General features: G+C 49.3%; 1 protein-coding gene across 1 annotated transcript; it reads right to left on the minus strand.

Moving 5' to 3' along the window:
- Positions 1-942: 942 nt before the first annotated feature.
- LOC308472946 (solute carrier family 22 member 7-like) lies at positions 943-24718 on the minus strand (the record flags this gene model as incomplete). Its single annotated transcript, XM_080998242.1, has 10 exons — positions 943-1131; positions 1925-2131; positions 3258-3366; positions 4098-4312; positions 4422-4537; positions 6810-6933; positions 11579-11747; positions 14079-14233; positions 21590-21693; positions 24341-24718. 10 exons carry the CDS (start codon positions 24716-24718, stop codon positions 1065-1067), a joined length of 1644 nt encoding a protein of 547 aa, XP_080854368.1. The 3' UTR covers positions 943-1064.
- Between the last annotated feature and the right edge of the window lie 1466 nt (positions 24719-26184).

The following is a 26184-nucleotide window of genomic DNA, read 5'->3' on the forward strand; positions in this document are numbered from 1 at the left end:
AACTGCTAGGTTGGCAGGAGCTGGGACAGAGGAACGGGAGCTCACCCCATTGTGGGGATTCGAACCACCGACCTTCTGATCAGCAAGCCCAAGAGGCTCAGACAGGTGGCTGGATTTAGAGTAGATCCTGGCATATGGCTAAATCCTATAGATTGTGGGGTTTGGGGGGGTTGGGGGGGATGACATGAACTGCCCTGAGATCTATGGCTGAAGAGTGGCATACAAATTTAATAAATAATAGTCTGGTGAGAGCCAAGCTATACTGAAGCCCACATCTTTGCAACAACTTACACCTTTCTTTCAGGCCAAAGCCACAGCAGATGCTGACCTCTCATTCTTGGCAGGGTGGTTAGGAAGGGAAGGATTACTTGCACATTTGAGCCACATTTCTATACAGTGGTACCTCGGGTTACAGACACTTCAGGTTACAGACGCTTCAGCTTACAGACTCCGCTAACCCAGAAATAGTACCTCAGGTTAAGAACTTTACCTCAGGATGAGAACAGAAATCGCACAGCAGCCGCGGGAGGCCCCATTAGCTAAAGTGGTACCTCAGGTTAAGAATAGTTTCAGGTTAAGAACGGACCTCCAGAACGAATTAAGTTCTTAACCAGAGGTACCACTGTACTGTACAGGTAAGGCTTCTGTTGTGTTTCCAGTCATGATGTTGCAATTAAGAAAGAAGAGAACTGACCTGGGAGGGGATGGTTGCTTCCTGCCTTTGGTGCCCTTTGCTGTTCAAGAAAATTTTGTGCTATGCCCTTTTTGTTGTGCAAATGGCAAAACAAGCAGTGGTCGGTTAGGGAATGTCCTTCTGAGCCCTGCTTATAACTGCCAGCGCTCCAGTCGAACCACGAATGAATTAAACAGCTGAGAGCAAGACCTGGAGATCAGTGATCTCACCAACCACTCACCTCCACGCTGAGGAACGACACCAAAGCGGATTGCGCCCTTCACTTTATTGCATTAGAAAATCTAAGCCTGCGCACCATGTTGCCCTTGATCATCTTTTCTGCAAGCCCCAAGTCCCCCATTGCTAGCTGCAGCAACCCCTCAGCAGGTCACTACTGTAACGACTGCAGAGGCACGACTTCAGACACCTTCCCACGCAGGTGTTTCTCCCTTTCTGAGCTACAGGGAAACAACAAAGAGAAAAAAAACAGTGCTGTTTGCTGAGAAGTGGAGGCTGGCGCATTAGCACAAATGCAGCAGGGTCTCCTACCAGTTAGTTTCCACAAACCCTCCAAGTGTCCGTATTTTCCAGGGAGGGACAGTCCTGGATTTACAGAAGCCGTCCTGGTTTCTGATGCGATCTCAGAATGCCTTGCTTTTCCTTAGGATGTCTCTATTTTCATCGGGGAAATGTTGGAGGGTATAGAGTTATGCGATCCCCAAGCCAAGGAGATAAGTAACTATACAACAGTTAGAAGACATCAGAAGGTATATAATTTTTTTTTAATGGGTAATGTTTTATTATGTTTTTATATATGTTGGAAGTCGCTCAGAGTGGCTGGGGGAACCCAGTCAGATGGGAGGGGTATAAATAATAAAATTATTATTATTACAGTGGTGCCTCGGTTTTCAAACACCTCCGTAGTCAAACGTTTCAGAACTCCACCAAAAACTCGGAAGTAAATGCCTCGGTTTTTGAACGTGCCTCAGAAGTTGAACAGGAAACGCTGCTTCTGTTTTGAGTTTTCCATACTGAGGCTTCCGTTTTGAGGCATCCGCTTTCAGTTTTTGGTTTTTGAACGTTTCGGAACATGAACGGACTTCCGGAATGAATTACGTTTGAAAACCAAGGTACCACTGTATTATTACTGAATAGTATGTCCCTATTTTCATCAGAGAAATGCTGGAGAGTATATTTTCAGCCAGTCCCTCACCACCGCTTCTTGCCTCTCTGCCTCTCCCCGGCTCTCACCTTCGCTTTTCAACATCCTCTACAGTCTCCGGCAGCTCCGTGTTTAACGTCTCAGGGAGGAAGAAGGCTGCTGAGCCACAGAGCACGGCCATGATGCAGTAGATCACTTGGGGCAGAAGCTTCCATAGGCTGTCCAGCATGAAGACGAGAGGAGCCACCGAGCCACCCAGGCGTGCCATGAAGGCACAGTATCCTTGCCCATTCTGCCTGGAAGCAAAGTGGAGAGGCATTCCATAAGTCTTGAGTCCTGCAAAGAGAGGCTGGGCATGGGATGTCTTGGGTGGACGATTCCATTCTCAGCTTATCGGCCGGGAAAGTGGTAGCTGGGATGTCTAAGGACAACTGGAGGAGACCTTTGGCAAAATGGCGCCCGGGGCTCCTTGGGAGGCTGCTGGCTCTTCTTGGAGCTGGAGCCCAGAATGGGAATCCAGGTGGGTCGGAAAGGGGAATGCATGTTATGGGGGAACCCACCCCGCTTCTCCCATGCATTTGTTTGTTTGGTTGTAAGTCTCTTTGGGTTGTCCTGGGCAAGAGAAAGCAACTAACAAATTCAATTACGAATAATAATAATAATATTAATAAGGGCTGAGGTGACTTGTGTCTAAGCCTTGCTAGCTTAGTGCCCTATTGAAAATAGAACTGCTGATATCATAATGGCATAATACTGTATTGGCCCGAATATAAGCTGCACCTGCAAATAAACCACATCTTTAAAATTTGGCGGCTTGGGGGAGGCTGGGGAGCCCGGGGCTTCCTGGGGCTGGGGGAGGGGGAACCGCGCCACTTTGCCAGGAGCATAAGGTCACAAATATAAGCCACACTTTAACTTTTCACAATTGGAATTTGGGGGAAAGTGTGGCTTATATTCAGGCCAATATAGTACCTATTTAATTTTTCTAAGTTTTCCAAATTTTAACAAATCAAACCAAATTATTTAAGTGTACACACACACACACACACACACACATATATATATATATATATATGGTTTCCCGCTCCTGTTGCAAAAATGTGTCCAATTCTTCCTGATGTGGCTGCTTCATAACAGCATAATACAAATCTATGATCTGACCACACTTGGAATATTGTGTAACACTCTGGTCCTTTCAACTCACTCAGCGCATTGGCTATCCCTGAATAAAGCAACTGAACATCACAGCTGTAATTTTTGGTAAATTGTTTGAGAAAAGCCAATGATTGGACTGTATTTATTTGGTGTTTGCACAGCCTGAAGGATGGAGGGTCATGCATAAGAAGGTCTAGCATCACGCCACGGCCATGCACAGGCTTCCAGCGGAGTCATCTGTGAGCTCAGTCGGGAGCTCCTCCTTACCTGAGGACAGTGGGGTAGAGTTCCGAGGAATACAAGAAGACGGTGGTGAAAGCAGCTTCAGAGAATCCTTTGCCTATGATGGCAACCACAGAACGCAAAATCCCCAGTGCTGGGAGGAGAAGCAGTTGGAAAAGGTGAAAGGAGCTACTACAAGGAAAACGTTTGCATGTGCAACAGGAAAAATCAGTGCTAACAATCCTGAGCATGTTGCCATGCTGTCGCAAGCACCTCCTGCAACGTTGTAATGGATCCTGAAAAGCCACTGCTTTGTTGATGTTCTTGACGGCACAGCTGCACTAGCAACTCTCACCTGGCCTCGATACCCATCATCTGGTCAGGAGGATGCAGGGGCTGAATTCAGTACTCCTACCCTCAAGAAAGATGCCAAAGCTGACCGTGCCACCCATGAGCAAATGAAAGCCAATCCAGTACAGATTGTCCCATGGACAGCTCGGAGGGGTGAGGGTTGGAGTTTCATCCCATAACGCACCCTTTTTGCATGCTCAGAATTTGATTTAGTGAAGCGATCTGGTTGCAACGTAGAGACTTCATTTGCTAGGCTTTCCCCCCACTTCCCCATGTAACCGCAAACACAACTTGGCTGCCTGGCAATGGCAGGATAGCAACTCGGGGACGACCCTATCAGTAGGCAAAGTGAGGCAGCTGCCTAGGGGTCTTGAGAAGCAAGTGGGGCAGCTTCCTAGCCATTCTTCTGAGCCCCCTCAGAAGGACAGGGAAGCTGCGGCATGATCATTTGCATCTATTTTCTTGCCTTGAACAATGTTTTAAAAGGAAAACAACAACAACAAGAGGCAATAAGAATAAAGCCAAGCTACTTACACCTTGGGACGGCAATGTTGACTCCTATGCATAACCCGGCTAGGATGAGGGACCAGGCCTGGCTCTGCTTCCGTCCAAATCGATTCACCACGAGGTACACGATGAGTTTGGCAGGGATCTCAATGGCCCCAAAGACAAACTGCGTCATGTACATGCTCAGGCCGAAGCCACTGATGTTCAAGCTCATGCCGTAGTAGGAAAAGGCCACCCCAAACCTGAAGGGGAGGCAGATGAAGAGGTGGGCAGAGGAACCCCAAACTCAGGCCCAGAGAGGACGTTAACCCATGGGTGAGGTGAGGAGGGAGAGAGAAAGAGGTGTCTCACCACACGGCTCCCATGCAAAAGGAGATTTTCCTCAGCATCGGTGTTCGGAAGATGCTCACGTAAGAATAATTCCCACCTAGTTTCTGCTCTACCACGGCTGCTGTCTTGCTCAGCATCTGAAGAAGGGAAGCTGAGGTCAGTTCAGGAGTGGAGGACTTCCTCATGGTAGACCATCTGGTCTGCTGTCTCCCATCCTGGCTCCACCAGGCTATTAGGCATGGAACAAAGCTTTCCATTGTCACCAATGGGGTTCCCCCGGCCCAAGCAGTGGGGGTTTTCTGGGGCTGTTGTAGCACATGGGGTGCCCCATGACACCCTCAGAAAAACCACCCCCTGTGGCAATTAGGCATGAAGAAATCTTCCACTGACACGATTTTTTAAAAAAATCAGAATTCACTATTGCGTGGCTATTCCCTCCCCCCCCCAGAGGTGAAATAAATGAAGACAACGGACACAGAGTTTTAGGTTAATGGGCGTAAATGGCCACAACTTTATTGATTACAGGAGAGAAGGGTATTGGCTTTAGGCATTGGCCCCTAACCGACTATCCGGTCTAACCGGGAAGGGTTGAACACCAACAGGGGGAGCCACCCGAGATGCATATCCCTAGGCGCTCCCCGAGGGGTTACCGCTCGGGGGCGCGCTTTAGGCCCTAGCCTCCGTAGGTTTCGGACGAGGCGTCGCCCCTCGGAGTCCTTTAACGAACTACCCTTCAAGCATTGGGGGAGGTGATGGCGTTCCTCCCCCCCCAACCTCATCTGCATGACAATACCCCGGCCAATGCCTACCGCCAAAACCGAGTGAGTTGTGACGATTTTGCTACGAGGTAGGCGAAAAAACCAAGTGGCTCACAAAACCAGCCAATTAGCCAAATGGAAAAACTCCTACCAGGCCCCTTGCGGCGACCAGCCGAAGCCCATAGCAAGATCAGTGGCAGAAAACCTAAAGGGCGGGTGGGTGGGAAACCGCGTCGTCTCTGAGGGCAAAAGGGGCGAGCCGAGGGCTGCCCCGACCTTAAGTGGCCTTGGAAGGCCCGCCCCTGCCGCCAGCCGATTGGCTGGCGCCACAAGGGATGCAAATTGGGGAATCCCAGCCTCCCCCGAGGCTGGCCCCAGCCTCGCGGGAGCCAGAGTGGGCGGGGTCGTGATCCCGCAACCCCCCCTCCTCCTGACGATCGGAAGGGGCTTTGGCTTGCATGAGCAACAGCAGGCAACTCAGTGGGGAATTGTCTCTCGTTCTCCCTCCATTAGTAAACCCTGTTGCAACAGGGGAAAGTATAAACAGAGTATATATATATATATATATATATATATATATATATATGAGAGAGAGAGCACGCAAATGTCAGATATTATTCATATTCTTCAGGTCTTTGGCTCAAACCGTTTCTGTAGCAGGATTTTCAATTTTTAAACAGGTTTTAATTGCTGGGTGTTTGTTTTATTTATAATGGTTTACCCCCATCTTTCTACCCACGAAGGCGCCCTCCCACAAGGCAGTTCGTAATATGTACATCCTTAAAAACCAATGGAGTCTGTATTGATAATACAAGGTGAATGTAAGAAAACGTCATTCAGTCTTGTAGGATAAAAATTTGCAAATGGATCCTAATGCATCGAAAAAGGGAGGGAGGTGGCACCCTGAGAATGAGGGTGAAGGTGAAAATTGTGGGTGCAAAGCAAGGCTGAACAACTTTGTAGCAACCCTGCCATATCTGGTTTTCAACATCGCGATAAATCACTAGCTAAACATTATGATATACTGATATTATCACGATGGCTGAAATAAGGATGGTGCTATGCAGAGGCCCGGGCTGGCTTCACAGTTTTTCCTGCATCGTGATTTTCGCATAGTGCACTCACGCACATACATCATGATTTGCGATATCCGAAAAGCAGACACTGGGCAGACAGCCCTCACCGCTGTTCTATGTTGCAGTCTGTGGCATTTTCCATGGCAGTAGCACTTGGTGGTACAGTGGTACCTCAGGTTACAGACGCTTCAGGTTACTGACTCTGCTAACTCAGAAATAATACCTCAGGTTAAGAACTTTGCTTCAGGATGAGAACAGAAATTGAGCAGCGGGAGGTCCCATTAGCTAAAGTGGTACCTCAGGTTAAGAACAGTTTCAGGTTAAGAACGGACCTCCAGAACAAATTAAGGTCTTAACCCGAGGTACCACTGTATGGGGGGGGGTGTTTTCTTCATTATTAGTTCCTAATGCCCCTACTCAGTGCTATTTTTCTAGAAAATGGGGTTCTGGAACTCTTCATAAACACCTCCCTTGTTCTCTTAGAATGGCAATGGCGCCCGCCTGAGAGCAGCCAGGACTGAGTTCCGGTGAGTTCCGGATGAAAAAAAATAAATAAAAGCCCTGCCCCATTTCACCTCAAGGTTTATCTTGGCAGCAAACTCCTTTCGTCCATTCATTTTGGCACAAGCCTGCAAATGCTTGCGAGCTTCCTTCAACTTCCCTTTGGCCAGCAACCACCTGGCAGATTCTGGGATCCACCTGTTAAAAGAGAAAACGATCAGGTTGTCTGATACATTGCTCACATCCTCCATCTTATTTTCAAAAGGCCACGTCACACAATATGTTGAAAGCAGTATAATTCCACTTTAAATGGCCGTGGCTTCCCCCAAAGAATCCTGGGAATGATAGATTGTTAAGCGTGTTGAGAATTGTTAGGAGACCAATACAGTGGTGCCCCGCAAGACGAATGCCTCGCAAGACAGAAAACCCGCTAGACGAAAGGGTTTTCCGTTTTGGAGGTGCTTCGCAAAACGAATTTCCTATGGGCTTGCTTCGCAAGACGAAAATGTCTTGCGAGTTCTTGCGGGGTTTTTTTCCTCCCCCCCCCTTTTTCCCAAGCCGCTAAGCCGCTTATCAGCTGATCCGCTAAGCCGCTTAACAGCTGATCGCTAAGCCGCTTATCAGCTGATCCGCTAAGCCACTTAACAGCTGATCCATTAAGCCACTAAGCCGCTTATCAGCTGATCCGCTAAGCCGCTTAACAGCTGATCCGTTAAGCCACTAAGCCGCTTATCAGCTGATCCGCTAAGCCCGCTAAGCCGCTAATGGCGCTAATCCGCTAAACCGCTAATGGGCTTGCTTCGCAAGACGAAAAAACCGCAAGACGAAGAGACCCGCGGAACGGATTCTTTTCGTCTTGCGAGGCACCACTGTATTTCCCTTCACAAGATACTACAGTTCCCAGAGTTCCTTGGGAAAGGAGACCAGTTGTTAAATCACCCTGGGAATTGTAGCTGTGTGAAGGGAGTAAGTGTCTGCTTAGGGTTAGCCAATTTATTAGTCTTATTATTATTATCACTGATTTATTATAATCCTAGAATCCTAGAATGGTAGAGTTGGAAGGGACCCCCAGAGTCATCTAGCCCAACCGCTTGCAGTGCAGAAATCTCAGCTAAAGCATCCATGACAGATGGCCGCCTCACCTCTGCTTAAAAACCTCCAAGGAAGGAAGCTGAGAGGGAGCTGTTCCATTAATCGTCTTCTAAACTGCCATCTCAAGGTAATTTACACATAATTAAAAACGCTTAAGAACACAAAAAATATCAGATACATTTAAAAACAAGTCTAAAACCTTAAGAAGTGGACACACGCGGCAAAGACCCGTTTATCTAGCTAGGGAAGCCTGTCATAATGAAAAAAAATCTTCAATTGCTTCTGGAAAGTGCAGGTAATGGGCACCTGTGGTATCTCGACAGGAATGCTATTCCACAGTGATCTGCTGGGTTTATCAGGCATAAGGTGGTCTCTCAAGTAACATTTTCCTCAGCTGCATAGGGCCTTATATGTTAGTACCAACACCTTGAACGTGAGGCCTAGGGCACCTCCGTTAGTCCAAGATTATAGCTTCCTAAGGGCCTGTAAGACAGAGTTGTACCGCCTGGCCTTTGGCTTGGAATCAACTTGATCCCCTCCCCCTCTTTCCTTTCTCCTTTCTCCTTCTGTGATGGAACTCCTATTTGGGGACTTCCTTGGCTTTTTTCTGGCCCACGTAGGACCAGTCTGGATAGTTGGCCTTGGTGAAGATTTGACGTTTTCATCCCCAAAAAGTTTTTGATTTGAGTTTCTACTGAAATGAGGCTGCATTTTAATGTTGTATTTTAATCTTGTTTTTAAATTGTATTATAATCAATTGTTTTATAACTGATGTAAGCCACCCTGAGCCCAGTATTGGCTGGGGAGGGCGGGGTATTAATTATTATTATTATTATTATTATTATTATTATTACTATTACTAAGGATGCTTTTCACTAAAAAAAAGAGGGAGGAGTAAGCCACACACCTTGGCATATAATGTGTGGTTTGTGCTTGAAAGCTCCCAGAATCTTGTGCGTCCAAAACATGTAAGCAGCACGAGGAGGTATGATAATTGTTAGTTTCTCAGTTCTAGGAGTGGGGAGGTGGGATTCTGAAACAGACCATCTCGCTGCCTGTCACCTAGGTTCTAGTTCAGCCTGAACATTCAGCTCTTGGCAAAGGAACAACTTGGTGAACTATTACTTATACAAGATGCCAGTGCGTGTGGATTCAGCATTTGGTTCCAGGTGTCAGATGGTTCATTTCATTTATATCAAACGTGCTGGACACAGATTAACATAGATTGACACCCTTCTATTAATGTGTACTGGATGCAAAGTGCACGAGTCAAAGAGGCGAGACCCCTTGATGTCCTCTTTACAGGCACTGGCTGCATGAATACCAAACATTTAAAACACATTACTGCCCCAAAGTCTCCTGGGGACCATAATTTACCCTTAACAGAGCTGCAATCCCAAACACTTTAGCAAACTACAATTCCCAGAATCCTTTGCAGGGGTTCAATAAAATGTGCATTGTGCATGCATCCACTGTTACCTTACGTAATTCTGGTGGGAAAGTTAATTAAAAATCATGAGCGTTAACACACTATCCAGTTCTTCACAAATGAGATGGTTAAACTTGTCTCTTCTGCTTTCTGCTTTTGCCAATCCCAAGTTCAGTTCACGTCATTTCTGTATAAAATCCACACACTGTACACAAAAATCACATATTTCCTTAGGCATGTCTTCTAATATTCACATTTTCTACCCAGTTTTGCATAACACACATTTTTACAAGCGATTTCCCCCCAAAGATAATTATGATTTTGTGTGTACACACTTCACCTAGTATAAATATATGTACACTTTTGGGGTGCGTGTGAAGAATTGGATGCCGCCTTGTACGCCTCCTTCCGGCAACTCCTGCAGCCCAGGCTGGTGCCAAACACATTGTTCTGCTTTCCTTTGGACCACACCAGCAAGGCCAAGAGGGGGTCTTGTCATCCAGGCAGTCCAGGACCTCTATACACACTGCCCAGGCTTGCGCCCCAAAGAGGTCACTTCAGTGCTGCTGACGCAGCCATTTGACTTCACCCCTTCAGGCACACTCCATTTTCTCTCAAGGCAGACAGATGCCAACAACAACAGGTTGAGTTGTTAATAGGAAACCAGGCTTTCCTGGTTTGCTGAAGCTTCTTACGCCAAAGGAGGAACAAAGTGGGAGTAATCAGGCAGCACACACCAGCCAATGCCTCATTCCTGATAAACCATGAATGATGTTCAGTTAGACAACCTTTGGGACCCCTCCCAGTTCCACAATTCCACAATTCCATGATCCAGATGGCTTATCCAAACTGACCATTCCTCCACTCTTTCCAGGCATGCAGCGGCGGAGGAAGCTGCTTGGGCGCCTGGGGCAGTGTGCCCAGTGATGGGGCAAGCCGCCCATAGGGGCAGGGCGCACCTCGGGGCCTCTAGTGTCTGCCTGCCTCCTCCCACTCAGCCACCTTACAGCTGGGGGGGGAGGCAGTGGGCGGACCGTTTGGGCAGCGCGGAGCCACTGTGTCTTTCCCAGGAGAGACGCGCGACTTAGACGCGCGACTTGGACGCGCTGCAGGCCCCGCGGTGAGTGCCGCCTGGCATTTTGTCACCCTCCTCAGTGGTGGCACCTGGGGCGGCCCACACCCACTGCAGCCCCCTTCCTCCGCCCCTGCAGGCATGGTCCACAATACAGTGGACGCTCGGGTTGCGAAAGTGATCCGTGCAGGATGCACGTTCGCAACCCATAGCGTTCGCAACCCGCAGCTGCGCGTCTGCACACACACAGGTTGCGATTCGGTGCTTTTCGCATGCACAATTTAGTGCTTCTGTGCATGGGCGGTTGCCGAAACCCGGAAGTAACCCATCCTGGTACTTCTGGGTTCCGGTGGTCCGTAACCTGAAAAAGCGCAACCTGAAGCGTCTGTAACCCGAGGTATGACTGTATAAATCTCCTTTTCTGAGCTCCTTTGTTTTTGCTTTCCTCTGGAGCTTTCTCCACTAAAACCCTCTCTTTTCAAGCTCAATCGGAGCAAACGTCAATCTGCAGAAAAGCCAAATCGGTGTTTGCTCTGGTTCAGCTTTAAAAAGTGGGGGGGTTTTGTGGGGAATGCTTGGGGCAAAAAAAAAATGGGGGGGGGGGGATCTCTTTGGACAAGGAGCATTAAAGCACAGATCTCTGCCTGGAAAGAGAGGAGCGAAAGGCAAGTTTGGATAAGGCCAGCCTGTAGAGCAACAAAAGTGGGACAAAAAGTAACCCAGAGCACTTATGGTATGAAAAGTTACAGGAGATCAGCCATAAACTATGGGATAGGCTTCTTCAACCTCGGCTCTCCAGATGTTTTGAGACTACAATTCCCATTATCCCTGACCACTGGTCCTGCTAGCTAGGGATCATGGGAGTTGTAGGCCAAAAACATCTGGAGGGCCGAGGTTGAGGAAGCCTGCTATGGGATATGCACTGAATGGAATGGATGCCGTAGGCCTGCCCCAAGACTTTTGCAGGCTCAAATAGTACTGAGCACAAATCATAATGAATGCACAATAAAAAATGATGTCTGGAGGGGCCTACAAGCCCAGAGCAGGTTGCAAACGAAAACAAACTCATATAAATCATACAAGTGCTAAAAACAAAGCAGACAGTTGCAACCAGCCAACTGAAGAAAGCATCTATAGTAGCCCTGAAGTCCGCCGGTGTGCCTAGCTAGGTTGCCAGCTGGTTCTGTGAAGAAGATGCCCTTGAGGAAAGGCAGGACCACAAGCCATCATGCAGGGTTAGTTTCACCCACCACACAGAGACCAGGCCCACTGCACATGGCAAAGTAGCAGCAAAGAGCAGCCAACGCCAGTCTCGCACCAGGTAAGCGATCAGAGCGAGAAGCATATTCCCCAGGCTCCAGAAGATGCTGGTTATGATCCCAGAAACGGTGCGGTGCTGGATGTCTACCCATTCCATGCCTGGAACATAGAAATGGAGTTTAGCACACAAACAGACACACACAAACGCACTTGATTGTGAGAGGCCAAACAGAACAGACCTAGATCTTACCGCCCAGACCCATTGTTTGCAAGCCTTCATCTAACCATCACCCATGTTTGGAGTCAAGCAGCAATGCTCAGTAAAAGAGGCCCAGTCAGCTGCAGTGTCTTTGCTTTCTGGCGGAGACTGGCTTTTGCACCGCTTCTAAGCTAGCCTCTTTTTAAGGACTTGAACCTTGTGGTGCACATAGCAGCTGCAAGGACAGCTCTGCTGGTGCCCGCTACATGTGCAGTGTCAATCTGTAATACAGGGAAGAGCTGAATACAATATAGACCAAATGGGACAGAGGTGCCCAATTTGCAAAGTGCCCCCCACTTACAAGTATGACTGGCTCCAGTACCCTTTCCATTTCGGCCCCATTTATCTCTCCAGGCGTTTTGTGATTTTAAGGTTGGTGACTCTTTATTTTGGACAAAAGAAATACATTTTCACAATGGTTCAATTTTACATTTTCAGGAAGTGAAATAATATGAAGGGAATAATTAGATAGATAGATAGATAGATAGATGATAGATAGATGATAGATAGATAGATAGATGATAGATAGATAGATAGATGATAGATAGATGATAGATAGATAGATAGATGATAGATAGATAGATAGATGATAGATAGATAGATAGATAGATAGATAGATAGATGATAGATAGATAGATAGATAGATAGATAGATAGATAGATGATAGATAGATAGAGATAGATAGATGATAGATAGATTGATAGATGATAGATAGATAGATGATAGATAGATAGATAGATAGATAGATAGATAGATAGACATAGATAGATGATAGATAGATGATAGATAGATAGATAGATGATAGATAGTGATAGATGATAGATGATTGATAGATAGATAGATAGATAGATAGATAGATAGATAGATATAGATAGATGATAGATAGATGCAGATCTACTATGAAACTAATGAAGCTTAAGTTTCAGGGCCTTTAACCCTGGAAGGGCACAAAACATCGCTTAACAAATTTGGGTCTAGCAGACCCAATTTGAGTTGTGCAACTAAACTGATTGCTTGTTATATATATTTCAACAAGTTTGAGAGTCAGTAGCACAGATGTTGTAACAGTTGTAAAGGTGTGGCAATCTGTTATGCAACAACCATATCGGAGAAGATAACTGTGGATACCCAGACCTCATTGGTTGTTAAGGGGACCCCATAACAGTTCGAGTTTCAAAAATGTAGGTCCACCACTCACTCTCTCTGCAGATACACTGAGGTCCACCAACTGGAAGCAGGCAGAATATAGTGGCTGAGGGGGCAGACACAGGATCAAGGAATACGTTTCCTCTGGCCCAGAATGTTGTTTTCATTGGCAGTAGAACTGAGTCCTTTTACCCCTGACAGAGGCAGATTTAGGGGAGTGCAACTGGTTTGGTTGCACCCATGGGCACAGAGCCTTGGGGGTTCTGCAGGGAGCACTGCAAGTAAACTGGAAGGTGAGGAGTGGCCCCCCCGGATTTTGGCATCACACAGGGCACCGCTGAAATTTGAGACCCCAAAGTCCCCCCACAGTGCTACCCCACCTCAGCCAAGCTTTGGGTCAGGCAGGACCAGATTCTGAATGTGTCTCCTGAAACTACATATGGTGATTCAGCATGTCTTTCTTCAACTTATTTTTTCAAAGGTGGTTCAATATATGTGCTGTTGCACCACAGGAAAAGGGGAGAGGGTATCAAAGTCTTCTCCATTGCCTCCTTTGTTCAGGCCCCTACATTTCCAAATCATGAGGACTGCAACCTTTTTTGCTTTTGCTTTTTGCTACAGAAAAAGTAGGGATTCCTAACACACCCATTTCTGTGCTAGAACCCAGAATTACAAGCTTACAAGGTGAAATCATGGGCATTTGGGATATACTTGATTCCTGCACATATCTTTGCAAAGGTTCCCAGCTCTACGGCTACAGCTTCTCAGTCTTTTTTTTTATTATTATTATTAATTTTTCATTAAATTTTATTAGACGTTACAAAAGTACTGGTAAATGAAAAGAGAAAAAAAGAAATAGAAATAATACATAACCATACATAAAGACATTTATCTACACAATTTTCCAGAATGCTGGCTAGAAAAGAAGAAAGACGATAAATAAAAGAAACAAAAAAAAAAGTGAAAAGAAAAAATACTTTTCATAATCAATAATTCCAAATTCATACTTCAAATATTACAATATATAAATCCTAGGTAAAATATTATAAAAGACTTCTCAGTCTTGAAACTCTTGTTGTGCTTACCCAGAGGCACGACGATGAGAGAGAGGCCGCAGATAGACATTCCTGTCAGTGTCCGCATGACCGCCAGCATACTGTATGTAACAGACGCAGAACTCACCATCCCACAAATCAGGGTGCACATGTAAGACACCAGGAGCATGGTCTTCCGGCCAAACCTGCCACAACACCACAGAGAAAAATGTTAACTACACGGTAAAGGAGACCGTTGTGAGCTCGGGTTCCTGCTATGTGCCACAACAGTACTTGGCTCTCTCTCCTGATGGCCTGCAGAGTCACTGCTACTCAGTGTGGAAAATACAGAGGAGCTGTTGTTCTTATTTTGTATTATTTAAGGTTCTTGTCAGAGCTGCTTCCAGATCCTAGCTCACAGAGGATCACGCTAGCCAGCGATCATTAAATAAAAGTCTTTATTGAGTTACAGTTTCCATTCTCAAGCTGCTGCGTGCAACTCTACGTCTCATGGTTAGATCGGCGAAGCCCCATCTGAGTCTCCGCCCCTTGTACACCAACTTAATATCCTAGCCTTGCTCCACCTTTTCCGCCTGACTGTTCTTCTCTGGGTTCCTCTGCCCCCCGGGGTCTCTTCCTTCCGGGATTCCTCTGACGCTGACGCTGACCCCCCTGACTCTTCTCCCTCCTTTCGGCGGGCTTTAGGACCTGGCTCCCTTTCCGGGCTGCCTACTGCGCCACCTTCCTGTGCATTTGAACTTGGCACGCGCGCCCAACCTTCCACCTTCCGTCTGACCGTTTCTTCGCTCCCCGATGGAGGTGTGGCCACTCCTGACTCGTGCCCTCCCCCCTGTTGTGAGCTGCCAGCGCTTGATCCCTGGCGCCCTTCCTCTTCCCTGCTCTCTGGCGGTGACGCTGGTCCTGATTTCCAACTGCTCCCCTCTGAGTCCCCTCTGGCTCTATCTTCCTGGGGTGTCCCCCTAGGCTCCCCCCTTGCCCTGGCCACTGGTGCTCCTTTCTGTGAATCTTCTGATTCACTGGAAAGACTCGGAGATCTCGGGTCGTCGTCATCACTCATCTTTTCTTCTGCCTCCTCTCCCTCGCTCTCTGTTTCCTCCCTTGCCCTTGCCTCTGCTCCTGAACCCCTGACATCCATCCCCCCCTCGAAGCCCCCTCTTCCCCCCTCCCCTCCTTCCGGTGCGGGATCTGGGTGCTGCCGTGTCAGGGGGACGAATGTCGGATACAGTTCGCTTCCCGTGGCGGGCCGCCATCCGAAGTCTTCCGGTTCTTCCTCCCTGCTCTCGTTGACGACGGTCACCTCCGCTTCCATCTCTGTGCCGCCGTGCTCGAAACCCGGGTCGTCCCCGAAAACGTCCATGTCCGTCTCTCCTTCGTTGCCTTCAGGAGACGTTGCTCGTCCTGGACCCTCCAGCCACCTTCTGCGGAACTGCTCCTCTGGTCGATCATCCCACCAATACGAGGGTTCTGAAGCAGATCCCGAGGGTGACCCCTCTGGGGAACGGGCGTCTCGTGTCGGTTCCTCGTCCGAGTCGAACCCCCGGAACGTGCTGGCTGAAAGCGTGGGCGTGAAAAGCCAGTCGTCGAAAAAGTCTGCTGGCATTGGCCTATGTGGGAAGAGGGCATGAAACTCTTCTTTGAGCAGAGGTTCGTCTAAAGCGTAGCCCGGCACCCAGCTGTTGGCACTGGCCGGGGTGCCCTCCTTGGCGAGAAGGTATTCTACCCCCTCTTCCCCCCATCTGGAGTCCAAAATCTCCGTGACTTCGTTGATGCGCTCCTCCTGTGCCACTCCCCCTTGCCCGGTTCTCTCTTGGAGCGGACCCGGTGCCGTTCCTGGTTCCTGAAACCTGTGAGGTGCCTTGTAGGGAGTGAGCACCGATCTGTGGAACACCGGATGCATTCTGGAACCCTCCGGAAGAGCCAGCCTGAAAGCCACCGGGTTGACCTGTTCGTCGACTTGGTAGGGCCCCAGTTGTTTATGCCCTAGTTTCTTCTTCGCCAACGACCTGGCCGGCACTGCGTGGGCTGCTAACCAGACCCAGTCTCCCACATGGATCTCTTCGCCAACCCTTCTGTGTTTGTCCGCTTGTACCTTGTATGCGTGTTTAGCCAGCTCCAGGTGCCGCCGCAGCTGATCGTGGACCTCCTGCAACTCCGACGCGAACGCATCTGCTGTCTGCGGCTCCCCCTCCCCCATTCTTTCCAGTCCCGGGAAGGTTCTAGGGTGCCTCCCGTTGTTGGCGAAGAACGGCGTGACCCCCGTGGACACGTGCTTCGTGTTGTTGTAGGCGAACTCGGCGAGAGGCAGGTAATCCACCCACGTCGCAGGCTGTTGATTCGCATAACATCTCAGGTACTGCTGCATGATGGCATTGACCCGCTCCGCTTGCCCGTTGGTCTGCGGGTGTCTAGCCGACGCCAGGTTGATCTTGACGTTCAGGAAGCCCATCAGCCTCTGCCAGAAGTTTGAGATGAACTGTCGCCCTCGGTCGGACAGAATAGACCGCGGCAGACCGTGAACCTTGAACACGTGGTCTATGAACAGTTTGGCGGTTTGTTCCGCCGTGGCCACCTTCACACACGGAATGAAATGTGCCATCTTGGAGAACAAATCCACCACCACCAGCACAGCCGTCTTGCCCCTCGAGCTGGGCAGATCCGTGACAAAGTCCAGGGCCACTCTCTCCCATGGTTCGAACGGAGTTTGCAGCGGTTCCAGCAGTCCGGCCGGCGGTCTGTGCACTGGTTTGGACCTCTGGCAGGTGTCACACCTCGCCACGTAGTCCGCGACTTCCCCTCTCATTCCGGGCCACCAGAAGTCTCTGGCTACTAATTCCACCGTCTTCTCCTTGCCAAAGTGCCCGGCAGTGGGCGCGTCGTGCAGCTGCTGCAGTACCTTGGCGCGAAGTTCGTCTCCCGGCACGTAGATGGCCCCTTTACGGATGAGCAAACCATCTCGCAGCTGGAACTCGTCGGTCGCTGCCGTGCCCCTGTGCACCTCTGCCATCTTTGCTTGCGCGAAGGAGTCATCCTGCAACGCTCGTCGCACCGCATCCAGGTCAACTGTTGCCGCCGCGCACGCCCACACTGTCGGTGCGAAGATGTGCATGGCGGCCGCTGGCGTTGCCTCCTCCAGATACTGTGGCTTACGGGAGAGAGCATCCGCCATGATGTTGGTGTCCCCCGGGACATACTCTATTCGGAAGTCGAAATTCGCAAAGAACTCAGCCCAACGTATCTGCCTCTGGTTCAGGAACTGTGCCGTGCGCCAGTGCTCTAGATTCTTGTGGTCCGTGCAGACCTGCACCGTGTGCTTGGCGCCGATCAGGAAGTGCCTCCACGCTTTGAACGCTGCATGAATGGCCAGCAACTCCCTGTCCCAGATGGTGTAGTTCTGTTCGGACTTGCTGAGCTTCCTTGAGTAAAACGCTCCCGGCCTCCAAACCCCCTGCGGGTCTTTCTGCAGCAGGACTGCTCCCACGGCTCTGTCCGAAGCGTCTGTCTCCACCCTCATCGGCCTGCTGGGGTTGACATGAAGCAGCTGCTCTTCCGACGCGAAGAGACGCTTGAGTGCCTGAAAGGACTGCTCCGCCTGCTCTGTCCAGATGAACTTCTTTTTCTTGGAGCTGAGCGTGTCCGTGATGGCCGCTGTCTGCATCGCAAAGCCTTTGATAAACTTGCGATAGAAGTTCGCGAAGCCGACAAACCGTTGGACCTCCTTCCGGTTGCGTGGGCTTTTCCAATCCAACACTGCTCGGACCTTGGCGCTGTCCATGGCGAGCCCTTTATCAGACAACTTGTAGCCCAGGAAATCCACCTCGGTCACGTCGAATTGGCACTTCTCCAGCTTGGCGTAAAGCCTATGTTGCTGTAGCCTGCTCAGCACTTCCTTGACGTGTCTGTCATGCTCCTGCTGCGATTCCGAAAAGATCAGGATGTCATCCAAGAAACAGACGCACGTCTTGTAGAGGAGCCCCGCCAACACGTGATGCATGAAAGCTTGAAAAACGTGGGAGCCATTTTGCAATCCAAAAGGCATAACTCTATATTCGTAGGTGCCCAGGGGCGTGAACATGGCTGTCTTCCACTCATCTCCCTCCCGCATGCGAATGAGGTTGTATGCCCCTCGCAGGTCCAACTTGGTGAACACTCTGCCCTTCCGTACCTTTGCGAGGAGGTCGTCGATTCGGGGCATGGGGAAGTCCGATGGCTTGGTCACACTGTTCAAGATGCGAAAGTCCACTACAAGTCTTTTTTGGGGCGTGTCCCGCTTCTTAACAAAGAATACCGGACTGCCCCCCGCTGCCTTGGACTCTCGGATGAAACCGCGCTCCAAATTATGATCTATGAACTCTTTGAGTTCCTGCAGTTCGTCCTCAGACATGGAATACAGCTTCCCTTTGGGTAGCGCCGCCCCCGGCAGCAGGTCAATTTTGCAGTCATATGGTCTGTGGGGGGGTAGCCTGTCTGCCTCTTTCTCGCAGAAAACCTCCAAAAATTCTGCGTACTTGTGGGGGACCGCTTGCAGCGTGCCTAGCTGCAGCTGTGACTCCTCTTCCCCTCCTTCCTGCCTGGGCACGATGCAGTGTTCAGCGCAAAAGGAAGAGCCGAAGGTCAGCCGCCTCTGGTACCAAGCCAGCGTCGGGCTGTGCTTGTCCAGCCAACTCATGCCCAATACAATGGGCGTGTCCGATAGTTGAGTGACATTGAAGCTGATGATTTCCCTGTGATTCCCAAGTCGCATCACCATTGGTGGCGTCTGCTTCACCACTTGCCCCCCTAGCAGCTCCCTGCCATCCACCGTGACAACCTGCAGGGGCAGCGTGGCAGGCAGCAACTGTATAGCGTGCCGGTCGACAAAGTCCTGCCCTATAAAGTCCGCATTGCTTCCGGAGTCAATGGTGATTGGCACGTCCATGGTGATTCCATTGGGCAGCTGGAGCGACGCGGTGAGCTTCACTACCGGTTTGGGCGGGAGGGGGTCCATGGGCTGTAAAATCTCTGGGGACTGCTTCACTGACACGTCTGGTTGGGCCCCAGTGCCTCTTCCTCCAACCAGACTCCTTCGTTTCCCTGCTGTGGTTGTCCTTGCTGCGTTGCTGCAGTTACCATTGCTGAGGCTGCAGTGTGCTTGTGGAGCCTCTGGGGACACTCTTTCGCCATATGCTGTGGATCATCGCAGATGTAACACTTCCTGTTCCCTCTAGGAGGCTTCGCTTTCACTGCTGCCGGTGCTAGGGCTCTGGCTGCTGACTGAGCCCTTGCACCTCCAACCTCCATAGGTTCCGCTCCTCCTCCTGGCGGAGGCGTGGATTGCGCACGCGCTGCTTCTCTGGGAAGGAAGGAGGAGCCCCTGGCTGGTTCGCGCCCTCCACGCCCTTCGTCCCTGCTCCACGGACGTCCTTCCAGCCGCACCCCCACCGCCAGCGCCCTCTGAACGATCTCCTGCGTGGTCCGGGGTCTCTCCCCCCTCGCAATTTCATCTTTAACCGAGCCGTGCAATCCCTCCCAAAACAGGTCTCTTACAGGAGCCGAATCTCTGTCCCATTCCAGGGCACTGACCAAAGCGAAAAAGCGGGCATGGTACTGCCTTACGCTGGCCCTCCCTTGCTTCAGTCCATGTATCTCCTGCCGAGCAAGATCCACGTCAATGCTTGATAAAAAGCACCCATCCATCGCTTTAATAAAGGCATCCGCATTTTGGAGCGCTGGATCATTATCTCTCCACAAATTGCGCAGCCATGCTTTAGCATCTCCATGCAAATGGGACATGATGAATCCCACCTTCTCTTGCTCATCTCTAAAGTCTTTGTTCAGCAGTTGCAGTGCACACATTACATCTGCTCTAAAGTTGGGGTACTGTTGCAAATTCCCATCGAAGTGAGAGACCAGACCGCCTGTTCGTCTCCCCAACCCAATCCCCTCCGGTTTGGGTGTCAGTTGCCCTTGCTTCGTAAGCACTTCCAACCTGACCTGGAGATCCCTGTAGGCGGCAGCTGCGTCCTCCTCTCTCTTCCTGGATGCAAGAGCCTCGGCATTCAGTCGTGTCACTGCTTCTCTGAGTTCCACTATCTGCTGTTCGGCCGTCATGTTGTCTGCCGTTCGTGAGCTCGCTAGTAGGCACCCGCTTTCTCTCCTCTCCGCGAGGACGTAGATGCCCACAATCAGGAGATGGGGCTTACTGTCAGAGCTGCTTCCAGATCCTAGCTCACAGAGGATCACGCTAGCCAGCGATCATTAAATAAAAGTCTTTATTGAGTTACAGTTTCCATTCTCAAGCTGCTGCGTGCAACTCTACGTCTCATGGTTAGATCGGCGAAGCCCCATCTGAGTCTCCGCCCCTTGTACACCAACTTAATATCCTAGCCTTGCTCCACCTTTTCCGCCTGACTGTTCTTCTCTGGGTTCCTCTGCCCCCCGGGGTCTCTTCCTTCCGGGATTCCTCTGACGCTGACGCTGACCCCCCTGACTCTTCTCCCTCCTTTCGGCGGGCTTTAGGACCTGGCTCCCTTTCCGGGCTGCCTACTGCGCCACCTTCCTGTGCATTTGAACTTGGCACGCGCGCCCAACCTTCCACCTTCCGTCTGACCGTTTCTTCGCTCCCCGATGGAGGTGTGGCCACTCCTGACTCGTGCCCTCCCCCCTGTTGTGAGCTGCCAGCGCTTGATCCCTGGCGCCCTTCCTCTTCCCTGCTCTCTGGCGGTGACGCTGGTCCTGATTTCCAACTGCTCCCCTCTGAGTCCCCTCTGGCTCTATCTTCCTGGGGTGTCCCCCTAGGCTCCCCCCTTGCCCTGGCCACTGGTGCTCCTTTCTGTGAATCTTCTGATTCACTGGAAAGACTCGGAGATCTCGGGTCGTCGTCATCACTCATCTTTTCTTCTGCCTCCTCTCCCTCGCTCTCTGTTTCCTCCCTTGCCCTTGCCTCTGCTCCTGAACCCCTGACAGTTCTAGAATTCCCTTCCTTTGCAAAGGAGCCCAGGGCAACGAACGACAAAGCAGCAAAGCGATACAAATGACTAAATAAAATAAAAAAACGTATTTGAAACGTTTAAAGATCTTAATCATTTGAAGGGATGGCTCAGCTAGTAGAGCATCAGACTATTGATCTCAGGGTTGTGGGTTTGAGCCTCACATTGGGCAAAAGATTCCTGCATTGCCGTGGGTTGGACTAGATGACCCCCGTGGTCCCTTCCAACTCTATGATTCTCTATCACTTCTATGATTTAATAATGAGTGGTTTGGTTGAGAATAAAGACTCCTTCCTAAATTCCTAGTATGCCAACCCTGCCCTATCTCACTTATGGGAAGTTCTGTAGACCAGAACTTCCCTCACCTCATGCTATCCAGATGTTGATGGACTACAAGTCCCATCATCCCTGGCTATTGGTCATGCTGGCTGGGACTGATGGGAGTTGGAGTCCAAATATCTGGAAGGCATCCTGTAAGGGAAGACTGCCATAAAGCGTGGCAATCAAATTGGGCAGATAAAGGTGTTTGTCATGTGAACAAAAGGTTTCAATAAGGAAGAAGCGTGAGAAAATTACCTGTCTGACAGGTAGCCAAAGATCAGAGCTCCAAACATGACGCCAATGAAGAAGAAGGTGGCTGTGGCGTGATTCAGCTCTTTTTGCTCACAGACCAGGTCCCACTGGAACAAAGGACCCAGAGAAGCATTTAGAATACCTATAGGCAGCTTAACTCAGGGTTGCCGCCATTTTCCCCCAGGAGGCCTCCTGTGTGCCTTAAATACACAGGCAAGGATTTTGGAACATAAACACAGGGTTGATTTCAAATAGATCTGCTTTATTAATCAAAACTGCAGCAATTCCCCTAACTACATTAGGTACAGTATGGAAGAGCGATATTGAATTGCCTATACCAGGTGTGTGGAATCTTTGGCCCTCCAGGTGTGGCTGAACTACAACTCCCATCAGCCCCTGCAAGCCAGGCCAATGGGATAGGATGTGGGGAAAACAGCCTATTAAATCTATGTGCTGTATAGGGACGTTTTTAATGTTTGATGTTTTAATGTGTTTTTATATTCTGTTGGAAGCTGCCAAGAGTATTAAGATAATGGCTTATTATTATTATTATTATTATTATTATTAATTATTCAGTAGCAATCAGGGGAAACTCTTTTACCTCTTTAGATTTTGAGTTCAGACACTTATAGCTTCCCACTGAGGCTTTTGAATGATGCATTCTGAACACTGCAATAAAGGTGCAGGTTCAATCTATCAAGCTGATTCAAATCAGGACTTTCCCAATTAAATAATATCTACCAAATAAGCTAGAGCTATGACTACCCAGGTGTCAACTGCATGTACTTCATTCTTAAATATAAATTCAATTTTGAACATTTTAAATATGTGAGTACCTTTCTTTAGGGATGCTTTCGAATGGCAGCATGTACTTCATTCTTAAATATAAATTCAATTTTGAACATTTTAAATATGTGAGTACCTTTCTTTAGGGATGCTTTCGAATGGCAGCTAAAGGTTACATAATATAGGCTACAACCAGGCTACACCCACTTCCCTGGAAGTAAGCACTAATGAACTCAATGGGACTTACTCCATGAGTAAGGGCCCAGTTGGCCAGGATTACATCATTGAGAATGTTCCTTTGTTTTCTTTGTTATTCTTTCCCTTGGACTTCCTATGTTGCAGATGAACTGCCAGGATAGAAATATATAAAAAAATAAAATAAAAATTGTCCAGCTTATACCAAGAACAAACTTAGTTGGTCTCTAAGGTGCTATTGGACAATTTTTATATATTTTGACTGCATCAGACCAACATGGCTACCTACCTGACTCTACATGCCAGGATAGAAGTTTGTCATCTAATGATCAAACATTAACGCTCAAACAGCTTCAAGGGTCAGCTGAGGTGTTCCGGGGTGACATAGCACCAAGTTAATGTGCTGAGAAATGTGGATGTCGGTAATTCCCACTGCCCCACCACCACTCCCAGGGGCACAGGCGGTGGCATGGCAACCGCCTCCTGCTCCTCAGGCCCTCAGGCCGCTGGGCAGCACTGGCAGCGGGCTGTCGTTGTCAGGCAGGAGGAGGCACCCCGGACCCTCGCAAGCGAGCACTGGGTTCTGGCGGTCTGGCCAGCCGCACTGCATCCACATCGGTGGCGTCTTCTGTGGGCAGCGGCTCCTGGAGCTACGAGGTGGTCCATGAGTTAGGCCCTGAGTTCTAAATTCTGGGAAAGAGAGGGGGCGCCAGAGGGATCTTTGCCCCACGGTGCCAGATATGCTTAAGACGGCCCTACAAGTGTGGCAGGAAGATTCAAGGACAATCAGTACAGTGGTACCTCTGGATGCGAACGGGATCCGTTCCAGAGCCCCGTTCGCATCCTGAGTAGAATGTAATACGCGACTGCGCATCTGCACATGCGTGGGTCACGTTTTGCCGCTTCTGCGAGTGCGCGTGACGTCATTTTGAGCGTCTGTGCATGCGCGAGTGGCAAAACCCAGAAGTAACGCGCTCCGTTACTTCGCCGCGGAACGTAATTTGAAAACGCTCAAGCTGAAGCACATTTAACCCGAGGTATGACTGTATTATATTTTGGGAAAGATCCATGTCCTGCATTATTTTATACCTTCTGGATATCCTCACAATCATTTCATGAAGTCGTTGTGTTCTATGTTACCAAACAAGCACTGCTGCAAGTTTCCTTTCATATTCCAATGTATTTCTTATCAATAAATAAAACTGCTGTGGCGCGACCAAATTTTTATTCTGAAAGTGTGACACAGGGGGGGAAAGTCTGAGAACCACTGCTTTAGTGAGTGAGGAGGACTTGTTCTTATGGATATTTTACTGGATGAGCGTTTTGTATTGATCACTGTGTTACATTTCCCCGTAGTTTTAAATTGCTTTTATTTGTTAGGATTTAGTAACTTTGATTTTTTTTATTATGTATAAAGCAACTGATAAAGGAAATAAATAATGATCATGGTGATAAATAGTAAACAAATAATCCCCTCAGAAACATACGCTCACTGCCCAGAGCACTCTCAAAGTGGCAGAGAAAGGGAGAGTAACAACTGTAATGTATTTATTTATTGCACTTTTCTCCAGGGAGCTCAAGGTGGTCTTCATGGTTCCCCCACTTCTCTCCCTCACAAGAACCCTATGAAGTAGATTAGACTGAGACCAGGCAATAATGTCCCTTATGGCCACATACATATTTCTCTCTGCTCAATTCCAAAAGAGCCCATTCTTTTGCACTTGTTTGCACTTTCAGATGGTCCCCAAACGTACGGGAAGATGCTAGGCTTACCTGGGTAGCTATGGTGGAAGTGAACTGGGACCGGTTATAAACCCACCCATTCTGGCAGCGCTGTACAGATGTGACATTGGTCGACTCTTGGGAGGAGTTGAGCAGGAGGTGGAACTGAGGCTCCGAAAACATCTCGCAGGAGCTGAAGGCTTCTTCTGAATCCCTCGGGATGCTGATGAGCAGCACCTCTGCCTCGGTGAGGTTGGCAAAGCGGTCCTGATGCAGGATGGCGCAGCGATGAGCCGGGGTGGCCGCCAGGAAGTTGTGCAGGAGGAAATGCAGAGGGAGAAAGAGCCTCGGGAGGCAGAGCAGGAGCAAAGTGAGGATCTGGAATTTGCCAAAGCCCCCAGCCTCGCACAAGAGGTCTTCGAAATTCATCTTTGCCAAGGCCCTCGCTTGCTCGTAGGGGTCAAGGTGCCGCAGGAGGGATCCCCTACAACTCTTCTGCTCCACAAGAGCAGGAAGCCATGACTTTTCACGCCGTCGTCCGTGTGGACTTTGAGATGTCGATCGTGCATCTGGCCCTCACCGGTAGGGGCTGAGCCAAGAGACCTTTCGCTTGAGCCAAAGGACCTTTCGCTTTCTCTGTCCCAGGGAAATGGCGAGGGCAGTGCCATGGAGCAGGAGAATGTTTAACGCAACAACTCTTAGCAGTTGACGAGTAACCGTTAGTGCTGCTGCAAGGAAGCAGGCTAGAAATTAAATATATTATGGTTATCCACCACTTCTTGCCCCCAAAGTTAAACTTTAGTCAATGCATATCAGCAACTGTTCAGGCTAGAATCACAGCCCACAGACCTTCTCCTGCCAATAAAGCTTTTCTTCTGGAAGATTGCACCTAAAATGATTAGTTTCTGCCCCAGACAAATGACCTAACCTGGGCATGCAGGCGAGGTCAAAAAAGCCTAGATGGGGACCAATATGCTCCATAGGTTTTATTGCCCTGCCCCATGGATTGGGACTCAATTTTGCTTGGGGTTGTCTTCTGGGGCAAGGGGGAATATGCAGCCTTGAAACAAGTGACAAGCCCAGGCTGTCTGCAGGCTGAAGCCCCCCAAAATTGCACAGCCATTTTGCAGAACTAGTTGCTGACGGCTGCTCCTACTGCTGCAGAAATAAAGGGCTGTTTTGTCCCCGAACCTATACTCCTGCTTCAGATCCTTGCCCAAGTGCAAGGTTGCCAGCTTCCCAGCTGACCACTGCACCTGTGCTTCTAGCAGCATCTTGCAGAAGATGGTGATACCATTTATATCCATACCAGAGATTTCTGTAGATAAAAAGGCTGCAGAATGCATAGGGAAAGGCTGGGTTAATTCTTTTCCTGGTGATTTGGAAATTCTGCATGTTTGTTTTTCAACCACTTTCCCTTCAGGGTTGCTGGAGCTGATTTCTGTAACTGTGTCTTGGGCTGCAGGAATTAGCAGGTGAAAATGTTTGGTCTTCATTGCAATGAAAAGATTTTCTAGCTGAACAATAAATCAGTGTTAAATATACTAGAGCAGCCCAGGCTGTCTGGCTTTCTACTAGGCAGCTGGCAACAGCTCTGCTCAGCTGGCACCAAAAATCCAACAGGCCACCCTTCCTCCAAGGATAATACATGCTTCAGGTTACGTGGAGGGACAGTGCTTGGCTCAAAGTCACCCAGGGAGCTTTGTGGCTGCGAGGGGAATTGGGTCTGTGTCTCCTCAGTCCTGGTCTGACTCTCTAAACAACGATACTACACAGGAGGGGCACTATATAAGCATGTTTGCCAAGTGTGTTCTATAAGCTGGGTGCCACAGCAGAGGAGGCTGTGCCTCTGTGTGGTGGGGGCACCTGCAGAAAACCTCAGCTAATGATCTCAT

This window comes from Podarcis pityusensis (genome assembly GCF_964106645.2).
Source record: "Podarcis pityusensis genome assembly, chromosome: 3".
NCBI classification, from domain to species: Eukaryota; Metazoa; Chordata; class Lepidosauria; order Squamata; family Lacertidae; genus Podarcis; species Podarcis pityusensis.